Source organism: Accipiter gentilis, chromosome 17 (genome assembly GCF_929443795.1).
Source record: "Accipiter gentilis chromosome 17, bAccGen1.1, whole genome shotgun sequence".
Lineage (NCBI taxonomy): Eukaryota > Metazoa > Chordata > Aves > Accipitriformes > Accipitridae > Astur > Astur gentilis.
This window is the reverse complement of record NC_064896.1, coordinates 9,653,675-9,666,633: the sequence shown is the minus strand read 5'-3', so window position 1 is coordinate 9,666,633 and position 12,959 is coordinate 9,653,675. Positions and strand designations below refer to the sequence as shown.

At 45.0% G+C, this 12,959-nt stretch overlaps 1 protein-coding gene across 2 annotated transcripts in view; it reads right to left on the bottom strand.

Annotated features, from left to right (window-relative positions):
• The window catches only part of KMT5B (lysine methyltransferase 5B), a 30,823-nt gene extending 18,867 nt beyond the window's left edge, over positions 1–11,956 (bottom strand). Inside the window, exons 1-3 of one of the 2 annotated variants that reach the window (XM_049820584.1) lie at positions 11,346–11,956; positions 3,036–3,281; positions 2,060–2,207 (exon numbers count right to left, since the gene is read on the bottom strand). In XM_049820584.1, the coding sequence (XP_049676541.1) occupies positions 2,060–2,207; positions 3,036–3,195 (308 nt within the window). In that variant the 5' untranslated portion in view covers positions 3,196–3,281; positions 11,346–11,956. The remainder of the gene's footprint in view (positions 1–2,059; positions 2,208–3,035; positions 3,282–11,345) is intronic. The other variant, XM_049820583.1, reaches the window with a different exon arrangement.
• Between the last annotated feature and the right edge of the window lie 1,003 nt (positions 11,957–12,959).

Sequence of the window (12,959 nt, the reverse complement as noted above, 5' to 3'; positions counted from 1 at the left end):
TCATAAATGGCCATTTTATTTTAAGCACACCTCAATACACAAACTATGTAACTAATATGACTTCATCACACTGAAGCAGAAGATGTCCAAATGTAAGCTGCAAATCTTAATTTCTACTACAATCATCTACTTGGGTACTGGCATGTGGTATTTTGAAAATGGTCTAGTCTTTTTGTATTTGTTTCCCCCCCTGCCTTCCCTCAAAGCCATACAACAACAATACATCTCAGGAGCTCTAGAAAGACTACAGCTTACTAGATGGAAGGAAGATGATCTAAGCATCAGAGCTACAGTAACAAGCAGATGTCATCACTGTACCAAAAAGATAAACAAAAACTATGCTGATGCCTTCATTTTAATTCATTGCAACAATAGAAACTCTCTCAATAGGACATTATGAAAGAGGCAAGAAGATGTGTTTCTGGGTTTCTGGTAGAAGTTGTAAGCCTCACCTAAGTATTTCCCATAGTGTTCCAAGATTATTAACTACTGTCCTTGAAGACTGCCTGTAACTGTTTTCCAAGTCTGAGAAAGGAAGAAATACACGATGATAGCCTTTGTGTAGTCTTTTGATTCAAATTAGTAATCAAAAAAGTATTTGTTGAAAACATATCAGCAGAAAACAACATTTATGAATGTCGTTTCTCCAACTATTAAACAATGAAGACATCATTTCCTTAGCAAAAAGCATAAGAATTAACCACCTGTGCATAAGCTGTAGACTACCATTCGTGCAACAAACCAAGTCAGACTTTTGAGCATATATATTTAGCTCGATTAACTGCCGGAAATACAAAGACACTCCGAACTGAACTGTAAGAGTATCTACCTAGATGCTGTTTTGGGCACAATGTGCTATTGTAACCAACAGCATGGAGGGAACAGGAAGAACTCAAGCATTCCTCTTAAAGATGGATGTTGCACTCTCCAGCAAAAAAGAAAAATCTCTTTGGAGTCTTTACAGTTATTAGGACCACATTGCTGCAATTTCCTGTGCAACTTATGCTGTCAGGTTACACCAGCAACCATTCATGTTATGTGACAACACCAATTAATCTAGCAGTCATTTTTGAAGTTATCAGTTTGTTACATACATACAAAAATCTACTTAACTGATACTCTGGTTATGCCACCATGCTGCACAGGTAAACTGTTCTTCTTTAAAAATAACCACAGCAACAGTTTGAAGGGTTGAGCAGCCTGTTTCCCATGATGTGCTGCCTGGAAACCCCAGCTCTTATTATTGTACAATAATAAGCACATGATTCCTGTCCTTAGAAACTTATCATTTATATATAGCTTCTCCATTATGCTAGCAATGCAGACCTTGTATGCAAACAAAAGCTTAATAGAGATCTATAGAATATACTTATAATCAGTGGTACATCTGTAAAACAGAAAGAAGCATGCAACAACTAAACCCTAAGACCACACTGAAATTAGACCAGAAGTATTCAGACAGGTCCATAACAGTGCAAAAGTACGTGCAATTCTGGTAAGCAAGTTCCCAGCGTGCACATTAATTTATCTTATACATACAGACATGTTTGAGAAGCATTCCTTCAGCATGGGTCTGCAAGAACTTAAGATCAAGTGGCACCAACAATGAAGTGCTCAGGAACTTTATCTTTCTTGTGATGTTATAAGAGTAAGGAGGGGGGGTGGGGGGTGGGGGCAACAAAACCAAAAAAGCACCCAGGCACATGAAATAAACAGAAAAGTCCCCAAACACTAGTTTCTGTATTTGAAATATTTCAAATGACTAATGCTTTAAGACTTATGATTAATTAACTGTTTAAGCTAAGAAACAGTGTCTATTAACAACCTGTTCTACAGCATAAACACACATGAGCGCTAGTAGACCTATAACAGCATTACAAATGCACGCTGTCTCAGAGCTCTGAGGTCCAGTCTCACATGCAATACCATTTTAAAGGCAGAAGCTACTCACAAATTGCCATTTTTTCAGACTTTTGCAAACATGCAAGAAATTCCACAGTTTTGCCCTGATTACATCAACTAAGATCAATTCTTTTCTAGAAAAATAAAGACAAGTTACCTAGTATTCATTTTGTGTGTCTGAAAACCTAAATAGGGATCAAGAACCAAACTAGTTGCTAGGTCATCGTTTTCACACAGTTCCTTGGCAGACATTCCAGAGGAAGGCACATAACGACTTTGACCCTCAAATCCTGAAGCACCGCTACCTGCAAATAAGAAAGCATAAATTAGACATCATTTAAGGAATGTTATAAAGCCCAGCTACACTCAGGGACAGATGACCACAGGTCAGAGACAAAAAAATATAGAACAAATAAGGAAGATGATAAAATACCTGAAGAAGCAGGAGCACAGTTAATTTTTCACTCTTGCTTTTGTTCATTTATGTAGCAGCCAATGGAGAAAGTATTTTAGAACACATTTTATGGGTGTCTCCAATTAATTTTGGTTTCCTTCTCTCTTCCCCTTCCCCAACTACAAGCATCTTTCCAGACTACACTGGTCAGTCACACCTGTCTCTAAAATTTCTAACCTATAAACGTGATGAAACCATGAAAATTTCAAACCCAATTTTCCCAAAATCTGAATAAATGACTTACTCTGAATTTGTATTTAGTCCTTCATCCCAGACCAATAGCAAAAATAAAAATCCATGTTCCTTAAAACCGATTCATAATGACTATTGATATATGCGACTGCATTCAAAACTGGGTTTACTTCTACATGTGCATTCACAAGTTGGGCTCGTAATTCAAATTATACATTATCCATTTCCAAGAAGTATTTTATACTTATAACAGTTCAAAATTAATTTACATCCAGTTATTCGTACTTAACTTTTAAACTGATCTGAAGAGATCTATACTCCTGAAATGAGTTAACACATCCAACAAATACAAACATAATTAATACTTCTGATGATAGCTACATGCTGAATGCAGACCTCCTTCATGAATTAAGACAAGACAGAAACCTGACTTCCAAATTGATAGAAGAATCACATACTGCACTAAGCTGTATAAACATGTACATACATCTGCTTGATCTTCTCTCAACTCCATTTTTGCCCGCCTTCGGATTCTCCTTTCCTGCATGCTGCAATTTGGTCTGATTCTGCGCATGGTCATTAGACGACTTGTTTCCACTTCTCCTGCCATTCACCACCATGTTCTTGGATTCTCCCAGCCACTTCATTCCCACAGACAGTCTGACTCAGTTGCATTTAGTCACTTTTCAAAAGGCTTGGAGAAGTGGATGAATAATTTCAGTTCCAATTCCTACTGGAAGCAAAACATAAACATGATTAGAACTTACTGGGAAACCGTTTCCAAGACACAGATTTTAACAAAAAGAAAAAACCAAAACAACCCAAAAATAACAAAAAAACACCACGGAAGAAAAGAAAGATGGTGATCTGCATTTGCATTAGGAAGAAAGAAAAGCAGTTCATTAGCACTAGTACAGGGAACTATTGCAAATGCAGATATCCACAGGTGAAGTATTGTCCTACAACTTACAACCATATCTGGAACCAAAGGTTCAGTTCTAAAGCCAATAAATTACTAAGGACAACTCAATTTTAAGAGCTGGACTATACACACACATAAAAACCTATGTACTTATATAGACATACATACACATGGATAAATACACACGCAGCTATGTGATGCCAGAAATGGAATATTTTCAAATACACACCCAACAAAGATTATATTCCCTAATAAATAAAATCTGTAACCTGTTTGGAACTCTACAGCAAAGAATGACATTATACAAACATCCTCCAAGAACTAAGGATGAACACAGTTAAAAACCCAACAAAAAAAAAAACCAACCAGAAAATTGACAGAATTTTTGGAATGAGGGTGGGGGAAGATGTTAAATCTTCATTTAAAAATCAGAGTTCAAAAACCCCTCAGAGATGACCTAGAGAACCCAGGCTACTACGTTTACTATTCCATGTAACACAAACACAGTCACAACACACCTGGCTCAATGGGCCAGTGGTAAGTGGTGTCACAAGTAGAGCTTAAATTTTATAGTACATAAACAGCCAGCAAAGCACATGCTAGTTTTGTACACAGTTGCATCTCACTCTGTATAACATGCATGAAAAAAATTCCAACATTGATTTACACAATTATTTTACAACTGCATTTATGCATTAATAATTCATTCACTTGGTTTTAATTCATCCTCCTCCCTACTGCTTCCTCAAAGAAACAATAAATTGTGCCTTTTCCTTTTACTGTAATTTAAAAAAAAAAAAAAAGCATGAAGGCTCTGTTCACAGCAGATAACAAGCACCACGTAGCAGGCACTTCAATCTGGTGGCAGAAATTTGCAACAAACTAACAGATGTTTTGAAATAGTGTCTTTTATAGAAACTCTGTTTTTAATCAGTTGAAGAGCAAAATACTGGATTTCTGTTAGACACCTTGAGATCCAGCTACTTAAAGCTACAGAAACATTTATAGCCAGATGATTAGTAACTAAGTTACTTACAAAGATTCAGAAGACTGATGTATTAAGTCACTTGTCTCTACTGTTTCTCTTAACAGATGTATTGTCTCAAACATCTTACTAGAACTATCATCCAGAAATCTACAGGTTTTAGAACCTTTTACAAATTGTCACAGAAGGGTAGTAAGGTTAATCAACAAAGTATAACAGAATCATACTGGGGAAAAGCTGGCTGAACTACTGCCTCAATATAAAGAAAAAGAATTAAGATAATTTCTTCCTTCTTTGAAGGAGTTTTCTTGCTGCCAGTGATAGAAGGGCTTGGCTTTGACCTCAAGATTTAAAAAAAAGTTTAAATGTCTATTTTAGGGGACCAGCAAGCTTTAGCATAGCTCTTTAACAGAGCTGGAACCAAACAGTTTGACTACCAGAATGCAAAAGTTGCTGTGCATACTGACAAAATTCTTTAGGAATTTACCAGATATAGCCTTCAGAAAACAAACCAGAGACTTAAAATTTACTAGGGAAAACCCTATTCATTGCATTTAGCTATACATAGAACCAGACATTTTCACATAGTACCTCCGAAAAACCCCTTGGCAATCTTGCAGCTAAATCGGTATTAGACAACACTAGGCGTGTTTTTTTTTTTTTTTTTTTTTTTTTTCTTCTCTTTCTTCATAGAGCTTGCCTGATAGCATACATTTAAAAAGGGGAAAGAAAAAAAACACACCAGAACAACTAAACCAAAACCCAAATCCCAAAATTTTCTTGTTAAGCATCCCACCTGAACTTCTTTCAGAAGACAGCTACCCTGTGAAGATCTGCACTGAGTTAAACACTTAGTGACAGACTCATTCTTAAACTTCCCTCTTTCTGCTTCTCAATCAATTCATTTTAAAGCTCTATATGCTCTAATTAAACCCCGTTCCCCATTTTTGTCACAGTGGTAAGAAACAGTATTAAAACAGAAACTACATTAAAGATTTTGACTACATTCAGTCTCCATCTCTTTGCAAACCAGGACTGAACTATACTCTGTGGTATGCTACAGTTCAAGAGCAGTACAGGTAAATGAAGTCTACCATGAAGTCCAATTGTAGATGAATACCAGTATGCAACAATCTGGAGGAAAACCATTCAATACGGTAGTGATTCTGACAACTAACAGGTATAGTCGCTACACTTTCAGCTGGATAAAGGCATACTCCACACAAAGAAGGTAACTGATCTTTCTTAAGTCCAGTTTGGGAAGGTGAGTACTATCTGTGCTAACACACTTCTGCCTAACAAATACAGTAATGACAAGGAAAGAACGATAGCAAAGGTAAGAAGGAATGTAGCCACTGAAGAATACTCAAGCCATACGAAGCATTAGGAAAAATACTTGGGTTTGTTGCAAAATATATTGATATAGATGACAACAGAAGTCCTCCCCAAGCAAAATTGAAAGTCATTTAGTGAAGCCTAGCAAACATTCTTGTGAAAAATCATCATTCATTTGAGCCTAGAAGCCTAATGAGGAAAAAAACCTTTGTCTCCATCTACTGCTGCCTTTTATTTTCTAACACCAGCCAAATTACAAACTTGAAGACTGCGTGAGTGCTTCTTCAGCCTCTATTCCCTCTCCCAATACACAAACACTGCTTTCAAGAGACAGTTTCAAAAGCTAGAACCAACAGACAGGATTCCTCTCCCAGTGAATATCACAGCTCCTAACGCCAACAGATAGCCTAAAAGGGAGCAAGAGATGCCCCACTCATCACCACCATGTGATTTGCTTTCAGTACTTTCTACATCAGATTCATGCTGACAAGTCCTTTAGGAACGGAGAGAGAAAAGGAGGAGATGAACACCATCTTCCTATTCAAGAGAAAACTGGAATATACTTACACCTCCACATACTTAAAAATTCCTGCTAAAGGGCTCTGCCATCAAATAATATAACCCCACCCATGGATCCCTTATGACTTTGGGTTTATCTATACTGTTAAGTTTACCAGCACAATTACAGCTTCCAAGGGACCTTTTTTATTTCAATGTAAATGTCCACATTGCTGTTTTAACCTTTTATTAACTATACCACTACCCTTCATAATTACACTGCCTTTTATAATTCTATTACTGTAGTTTTACAGACACTTTTCCTAAAATGTCAAAATATAGCTCAATCGCATTCAGCACCTCTCACTGAGAAATTTAGCATTTCATTGCAATGGTACTCTCAAAACCTAAAACTCAAGTTTCATTTACCTGTTCTAAATTTATTAAACCTATTAAACACACTTTCTGAGCATTATTTGCATTTCAGTAACATTTGGAAGCACCTATCAACAACTGAAGCATAAACATGATTAATGCGATATCATAGCGTAAGTTATTCGCAAAGCCAGATTTACCCAGAAGTGTTTACCAGAATGATTAACAGTACCAGTCAGATATATATCACATATGAAAAGCCTTAGTCCTTTTATACTGAGAAGTGTAGTAAATCCCTATGAATTTGAGTAAAGAAATTCTATGGCTGTTGGATCTCAAAAGCTGTCTGCACCTCCCAGGTTTTGGGCTCTCATCTGTGAAATCTATCAATTCAGAAAACTCTTGTTGTGACGGGGGAAAAAAAAGCTGCACAAAACCAAATCAATAAAACCCTAAACCATACAAACACATACATCAGTAACCCTAAGAAATTCAAGTATCATTTATTTTAGTCTTCTGTAACACAGTTTTGGCATATAAATGTATACTGCTTAAAGCAAAGGGACAGCTTCTAAACAGATTTTGTACATCCCTCTCCAGGACACAGGCAAAGGCACTAGGATCAGGAGGTTTCCTAGCAGGTGGGGTCATACTCCCCTTTCCTATTGCCTCCAGTATACAGGCAGTCAAAGGACCTTCTAAAATACAATTTCTTCTTATTTTTTTTTTTATTAACTCAAGCATCTAAACCAGTTTTGGGGGTTTATTTTTTTTTTCCTTTTTAAATTAACTATAGCTGCAAAAAGTATTCTTCAACAGGACAGTGGCCTAAAGCAAATACAGGACATAAAACCAAAACACAAGACCACAGCCTCAGCTTTTCTGGACAAATCAACAGCATTAAAAGTAAATATGTATGTTTCATTACTGATAGCTCTAAAAAAAAGCAATAGACCTTTCAATTTGGGAAGCAGACCAAAACTATGCAACCAGTTCTTCTGTAAGATCACCAGGCCGTAAACAATTTCACTACAGCCACCCCATCTGCGGAACAAGAAAATCCCACCCACTCCTAAAGAGTGTTCAAGTTTCTAAGAATACAAAAGACTGAGCAAAATCAAAGCTGAATTAAAACTTGCACAGCTTTAAGGGGTTATTCAAAACAGCCTCAAACCTTATTTCGGCTACTGTTTTTGACAGCTCAGACAAGTACCATTAAGCCAGAGAGGAAAGGGAGGCACAGAATGCTTCTGGCTCACAGAAGGTGTGAAGCCAATGCACAGTGTCACTTTAAACAGGAACCTGATGTTCTATGTTACACTACAAATTATTAGTGATGATACTAAAACACAGCAAAACCAGCTATGGAAGAGAGGTCTGTGCAACCACAGAAGGTGACAAAAAAAGAAGGTATTTGGGAGTTTACTTTCCCATAATCTCTGTAGTCAAAGCTCTATCTTAAAGAAAGGTCAGGCGGTCCCAGAGGACTTCAAAGATTCTGGAGTTGAAGCTGCAGTTCCTCAACAGGATAAAAGCTACCTAGTAAGGCCTACTTCAGTCCCACCCCTGCAGATGCTTATTTCAACCACCTGATTTCAGATCCACTTTTGACTTTCTTTGCCCCGGGATGAACTGGTTCAGTAAATTAAACCACCAGGAAAAAAACAACAACAAAACAACAACCCCCCCTGTTTTTTGAGTGTTTCTTTTCAGCTAGTTAGCTCTCAGAACAAGCTCAGTCCAGAATTGGACATGGATTAATAGCGGCACATGGGAGGATGTAAGACTGTGTCAAAACTAACTCAGGTCAGTTCAAACTTTTGCAGAACTGCAGCCCCAGGATGCAGGTTTGTGAGAGCACACATGGATCCAAACCTGACCCAAACCCAGGCTTCAATGCCCCACCAATATCTCAGTCTGTACTCTCCCACTTTCTCTTGTGCCAGTTCTTTTGCAGCCATGTGATTTTTGTCTGTCAGTTTGGATACTAATCCAAGCACAATGCAGGCACAGAAGCAACAGTGTACCAGTACAAATAAGTGGCAGAGGCAATGCACATACAGAAGTGCTTCAGCAGCTCCTGCCCCTTCTCCTCTTTCCTACCCCGTCGTCGTCATCCCCCCCTTCCTCCACCTGGTGCCCCCTCAGGGTGAGGCTGAATAACTGGCTGAGCAAAGCACCCTAAAGGCTGCGTGATCTCCCAACTCACTGCAGCAACACGAGTGTTCAGCAGACTTTCACAGAGACAATCCAAAAGCTCAGTTTCTGGGAGAGGGAGAACCTCCCTCCTCCCCCTTGCCAATTCACACAAACATTTCCACCAATTCTGGAGTTCAGTGTGCCTTCTCCATAACTCAGTACAACGTCATTAATCCAAGAGCGGGGAGAGCAGGTAATTTTCTGCTGGTTTAATGTGCTGAGCAGATTCAGCAAAGGACCAGTGGGCACTAGAGCAAGAGAGGATGCAGTACTGGAGGAGCCGCAGCAGGACCACTGAAAGGGGAAGAAGTGTCAGCTGTTGTAACAGGTTAGCTATGAGACTTACAAAGGTTCAACTGAACCTAGTAGTTCAGGGCAGTCCCACCATGGCTGGCACAAACAGCACTACGAGTTCAATGAAGACTTCAAACCAGCCTAACCCCAAAAGCAGCCCTGCTGCTCCCTTGCCTGCTTATGCCCACTTACATGCCATCCTCCCTCTATGCCAGCAAAACAAGTGCAGAGCCAAGTAGTGATTGAATCAGGGGAGTCACCAGAAAAGTCTGAACCTTGCTGGCTTGAACCATGGTGCAAGACGACATTACAGGAGGGTGGGGGGACAAGGTCAGGAGCACTTAAAACTGGGACTGCTCCCAAATGCTTTGCATTCTCAAACCACAGCTCTGGATTCACTGTTAAGCACAGCAGTATCATACCTTACACTTACCATGTTAATTTGGGCAACTGTCTGTTGTATTAAAGCACAATGCTGTTTGAAGTGAAAAGAATACTGGGAATTGTAGTCCTGCAGTAGGATAGTGCTAACAAAGCAAAACAAGTATTCTAGAGCCCTGTTCAGTCCTGTTACTGAGTGTACAAGGACACATCATCCCACTTATTTAATATGCAATGCACTAAGTAATTACTTCAAATAAATCTTATTCTCCAGTTTGTGAACTCAAATGGGTATAAAGCAGAGATGTTTGTACATGTCTGTCTGGCTCTAACAATAAAATAGCACAACAAACAAACAAATCCCATTTTTCAATCAAGTAAGTGTTGACTTCCTCACAGTGTTACTTACAAGGAAAAAAAGGCTTAAAGAATTCAAGACAAAAGTTAATTTTTAATTAAAATGGAAGAGGATGCATCCATAGCTATAGTGACCAGATCATGGAAACAGGGCATGACTTGGCTCTCTGTGAACTTACTCTATAGTACACTCATTGATTAAAACCTCCCACTACGTATTTATAGTTACACTATTAAACACTCTGATCAGATAGCCATCTCATACATGTCGCGCTGCACTGAATTCAACCCACCAGAAAACTAGACCAAGTTATATACTTAAGATTCTCATGCTGCCTGTGACACAACTCAACAAAACACCACATACTTTCTCTCTCACCCCCCATCTTTACTTTTTCAGAGAGTAATGTGTTGAAGATAATTTGACTTTAAACTTTCAGATACAGATGCCGGACAATGATGTGCTTTACCCCTTCCTTAAAAGCACACATTCCCCAATGAAAATACACAAAGAACCCGCAGGATGTCAGGCGTTTCGATCTAACGAAGGCAGCAAGCTCTGAGGCCGGAGCGGTCACTCAAAACAGACCTTAATAAAAACCAATCAGTAGGAACACGGCTTAGAACTCCTATTACGGCTCATACAGAGGAAAGCCGCGCCGCCGGGACCACTAACCATTTAGCACCAGGAGTGCCACGAACTGCCAGGTAGCTAACAGCTTCCTCCCCCAGCTCCCCACACGCCTCCCTAGGCTGAAGCTACCCGCGCAAAACCCCGCGAACGAACCGAGGGCGAAGCGGGCGGCGGAGGGCAGCGGGGCCGGGTCGGGCCGGGCCGGGCGGCGCCGCCCCCCCAGCCGCCTGCTGCCCCCTAGGGCTCGCCTCCCGCCGGCGGCGCCGCCGCCGCCAACCCCCGGCCCCGCCGCGGCCCCCCACCTCCCCCGGCCCCCCGCTGCGGCGGGGAGGCGGCACCGCCTGCAGACGCCCCTCTCTCCGAGCGGCCGCAGGTCCGTCGTCCCCATCGTCCTCGCACCCCACCCCTCCCCGCATCGACCGCCATATGGAGCGCGGGGTCCGTCTGTCAGCGCCGCCGAAAGCCGCCCTCGCCCTGCCCGAGGCGGCGGGGGACGCCGCCGGCCCCGCACGCCGTTCCCTCGGCTGGCCCGCGGCGGGGGGCTGGGGGGGACGACACCGGGCTCGGCGCTGCTTCACACCCCCTCCCTGCCGCCCCGCGCTCCCCACCCCACGGAGCGGGCCCCTTCCAAGTTCTGCACCCCCCCACCCCCCCCAAGCTGAGCGGCACAGCCCCCTCACAGCCCCAGGCGCCCCCCCGCCTCACCGCCCGCTGACAGGCTGCCCCTGGCGCCTCCCACGCGTGGGGGCACCCTGCTCACAGGGCCCACGGGAGCCGCGACACCCCCCCCCTCCAATTCACACACACACACACTCACCTCCCGGCTGCCCTCCGCGCTGGGTCCCTCGCCGCCGCCGGCGCTGTCCCAGCCGCCACTGGGGGAAAATGAATCATCAAAGGGAAGGGGGCGAGGGGGAAAAAAGGGGAGGGGGGGAAGCGAAGACTGAGCGAGGGAAGGGCCGAGAGGGGAGGAAAAGTAAGGAGGTGGGGGAAAAAGCAGCGATAGTGATAAAAAAATAATTCCGAGTGGGGGGAGGAAAAAAAATGGCGGATTAAAATCCAAGATGGCGGCGCCGACGGGCGAGAGGTGCAGGGGGGAGGTGACAGGGTACGCTTCCTAGAGATCCCTCCGCCGAGCGCCGCGAGAAAGAGTCCCCCAGGCTCCCTCGCAGAGACCCCGCGGGGTGGCGGCGAAGACAGGCCGCTGTCGCCGCCGCTTCTTCCTCCTTTTCCTTCTTCTCTGCGGGGAGCCCTCTGTCCGACGGCCTGCCGAGCCAGGCCGCCCGCTGCGCCGGCCACCGCGCTCCGAAGTTTCTTCTTCTTTCTGCCGGCGAAGCCCGTGACCTCCTCGCCCCGTCCGGGGAGACGCCGCCTGCCCCTGCGCTGCCGGCGGCGGAGGGACACCGCACACACGCGCGGCCTTACGCCCGCCGCCGCGGAAGGATACACCACTCGCAAGAGAACACAGCACGCCCCCCCCCCCCCCCTCCGCCCCGCAACCTGCGCCTCTCCCCGCCTCCTCCCCGCGCTGGCGCTTCACCCCGGTCGGCGCAGAGGCAGGCCGCCAGCCCGCGAGGCCCCGCGCCTCGCCCGCGGAGGAGGCACAGCGCTAACCGCAGTTCCCATCAGCGCTCGGCGCGGCGCTGCGCCGCGGCGCAGGGATCTCGCTGAGGGAAAACAAGGCCCGGGCTACCCCGCGGATCGGGCCGCCCGGCCGTGTGTGGGAAGAAGAAGTCCCGGCCGCCTCACGCGGCGGAGGGATGCCTCCGCCCGCAGCTGCCCTTTAAATGCGGGGACTCCCCGCCGCGGGGGCGAGGGGCCGGCGGTTGTCTTTATCCCCGTTCCCTGGCGGCTCGGCGGAGGCGTTGGGTGCCCCTTCTGCCCTGGCGTCTGTGAGGCGACAGTCCAGTCCGCCCCACCCCGCCTGAGGGAGCGGGGACCGCAACTTCAGCGCCTCAGGGAGCTCCCGGGCTCCGGCACCTGCTTCCCCCGCCGCTGCCTGACAGGCATTTAAAAATGGCCCCCGCGGCCTGGAGGGGCTGGGACGGCGCCTCCTTCCCGGGGCCGCCAAGCGGGGCAGCCCCGCGGCGGGGGAGATGGGCCGGGCCGCTTCCCCGTCCTCCGCCGCGGCGCCCTCCTCTCCCCCCTCCCCCCGCGTGTTGGTGGCCGGGCGTGGGCGCTCGGCCCCGGAGGCGGCGTGCCGTTCGGGCCGCAGCTCTGTGGGCCGACCGCCTCAGCAGAGCCCCCGCGAAACAAAAGGCGGCTCCGCTGCTGTGGGACCCGGCAGAGATGGCGGGGGGGAGCGGCGGCGGTGGTGGTACCTATCGCTCGCCAGCAGAAACGGGCCGAGTTACGTGCGTTGGTGGAGAAAAACTTACTAACGCCGTAGCTGCCGAACCTTTCTATGTTGGAAAACTCGAAGGCAAACGTT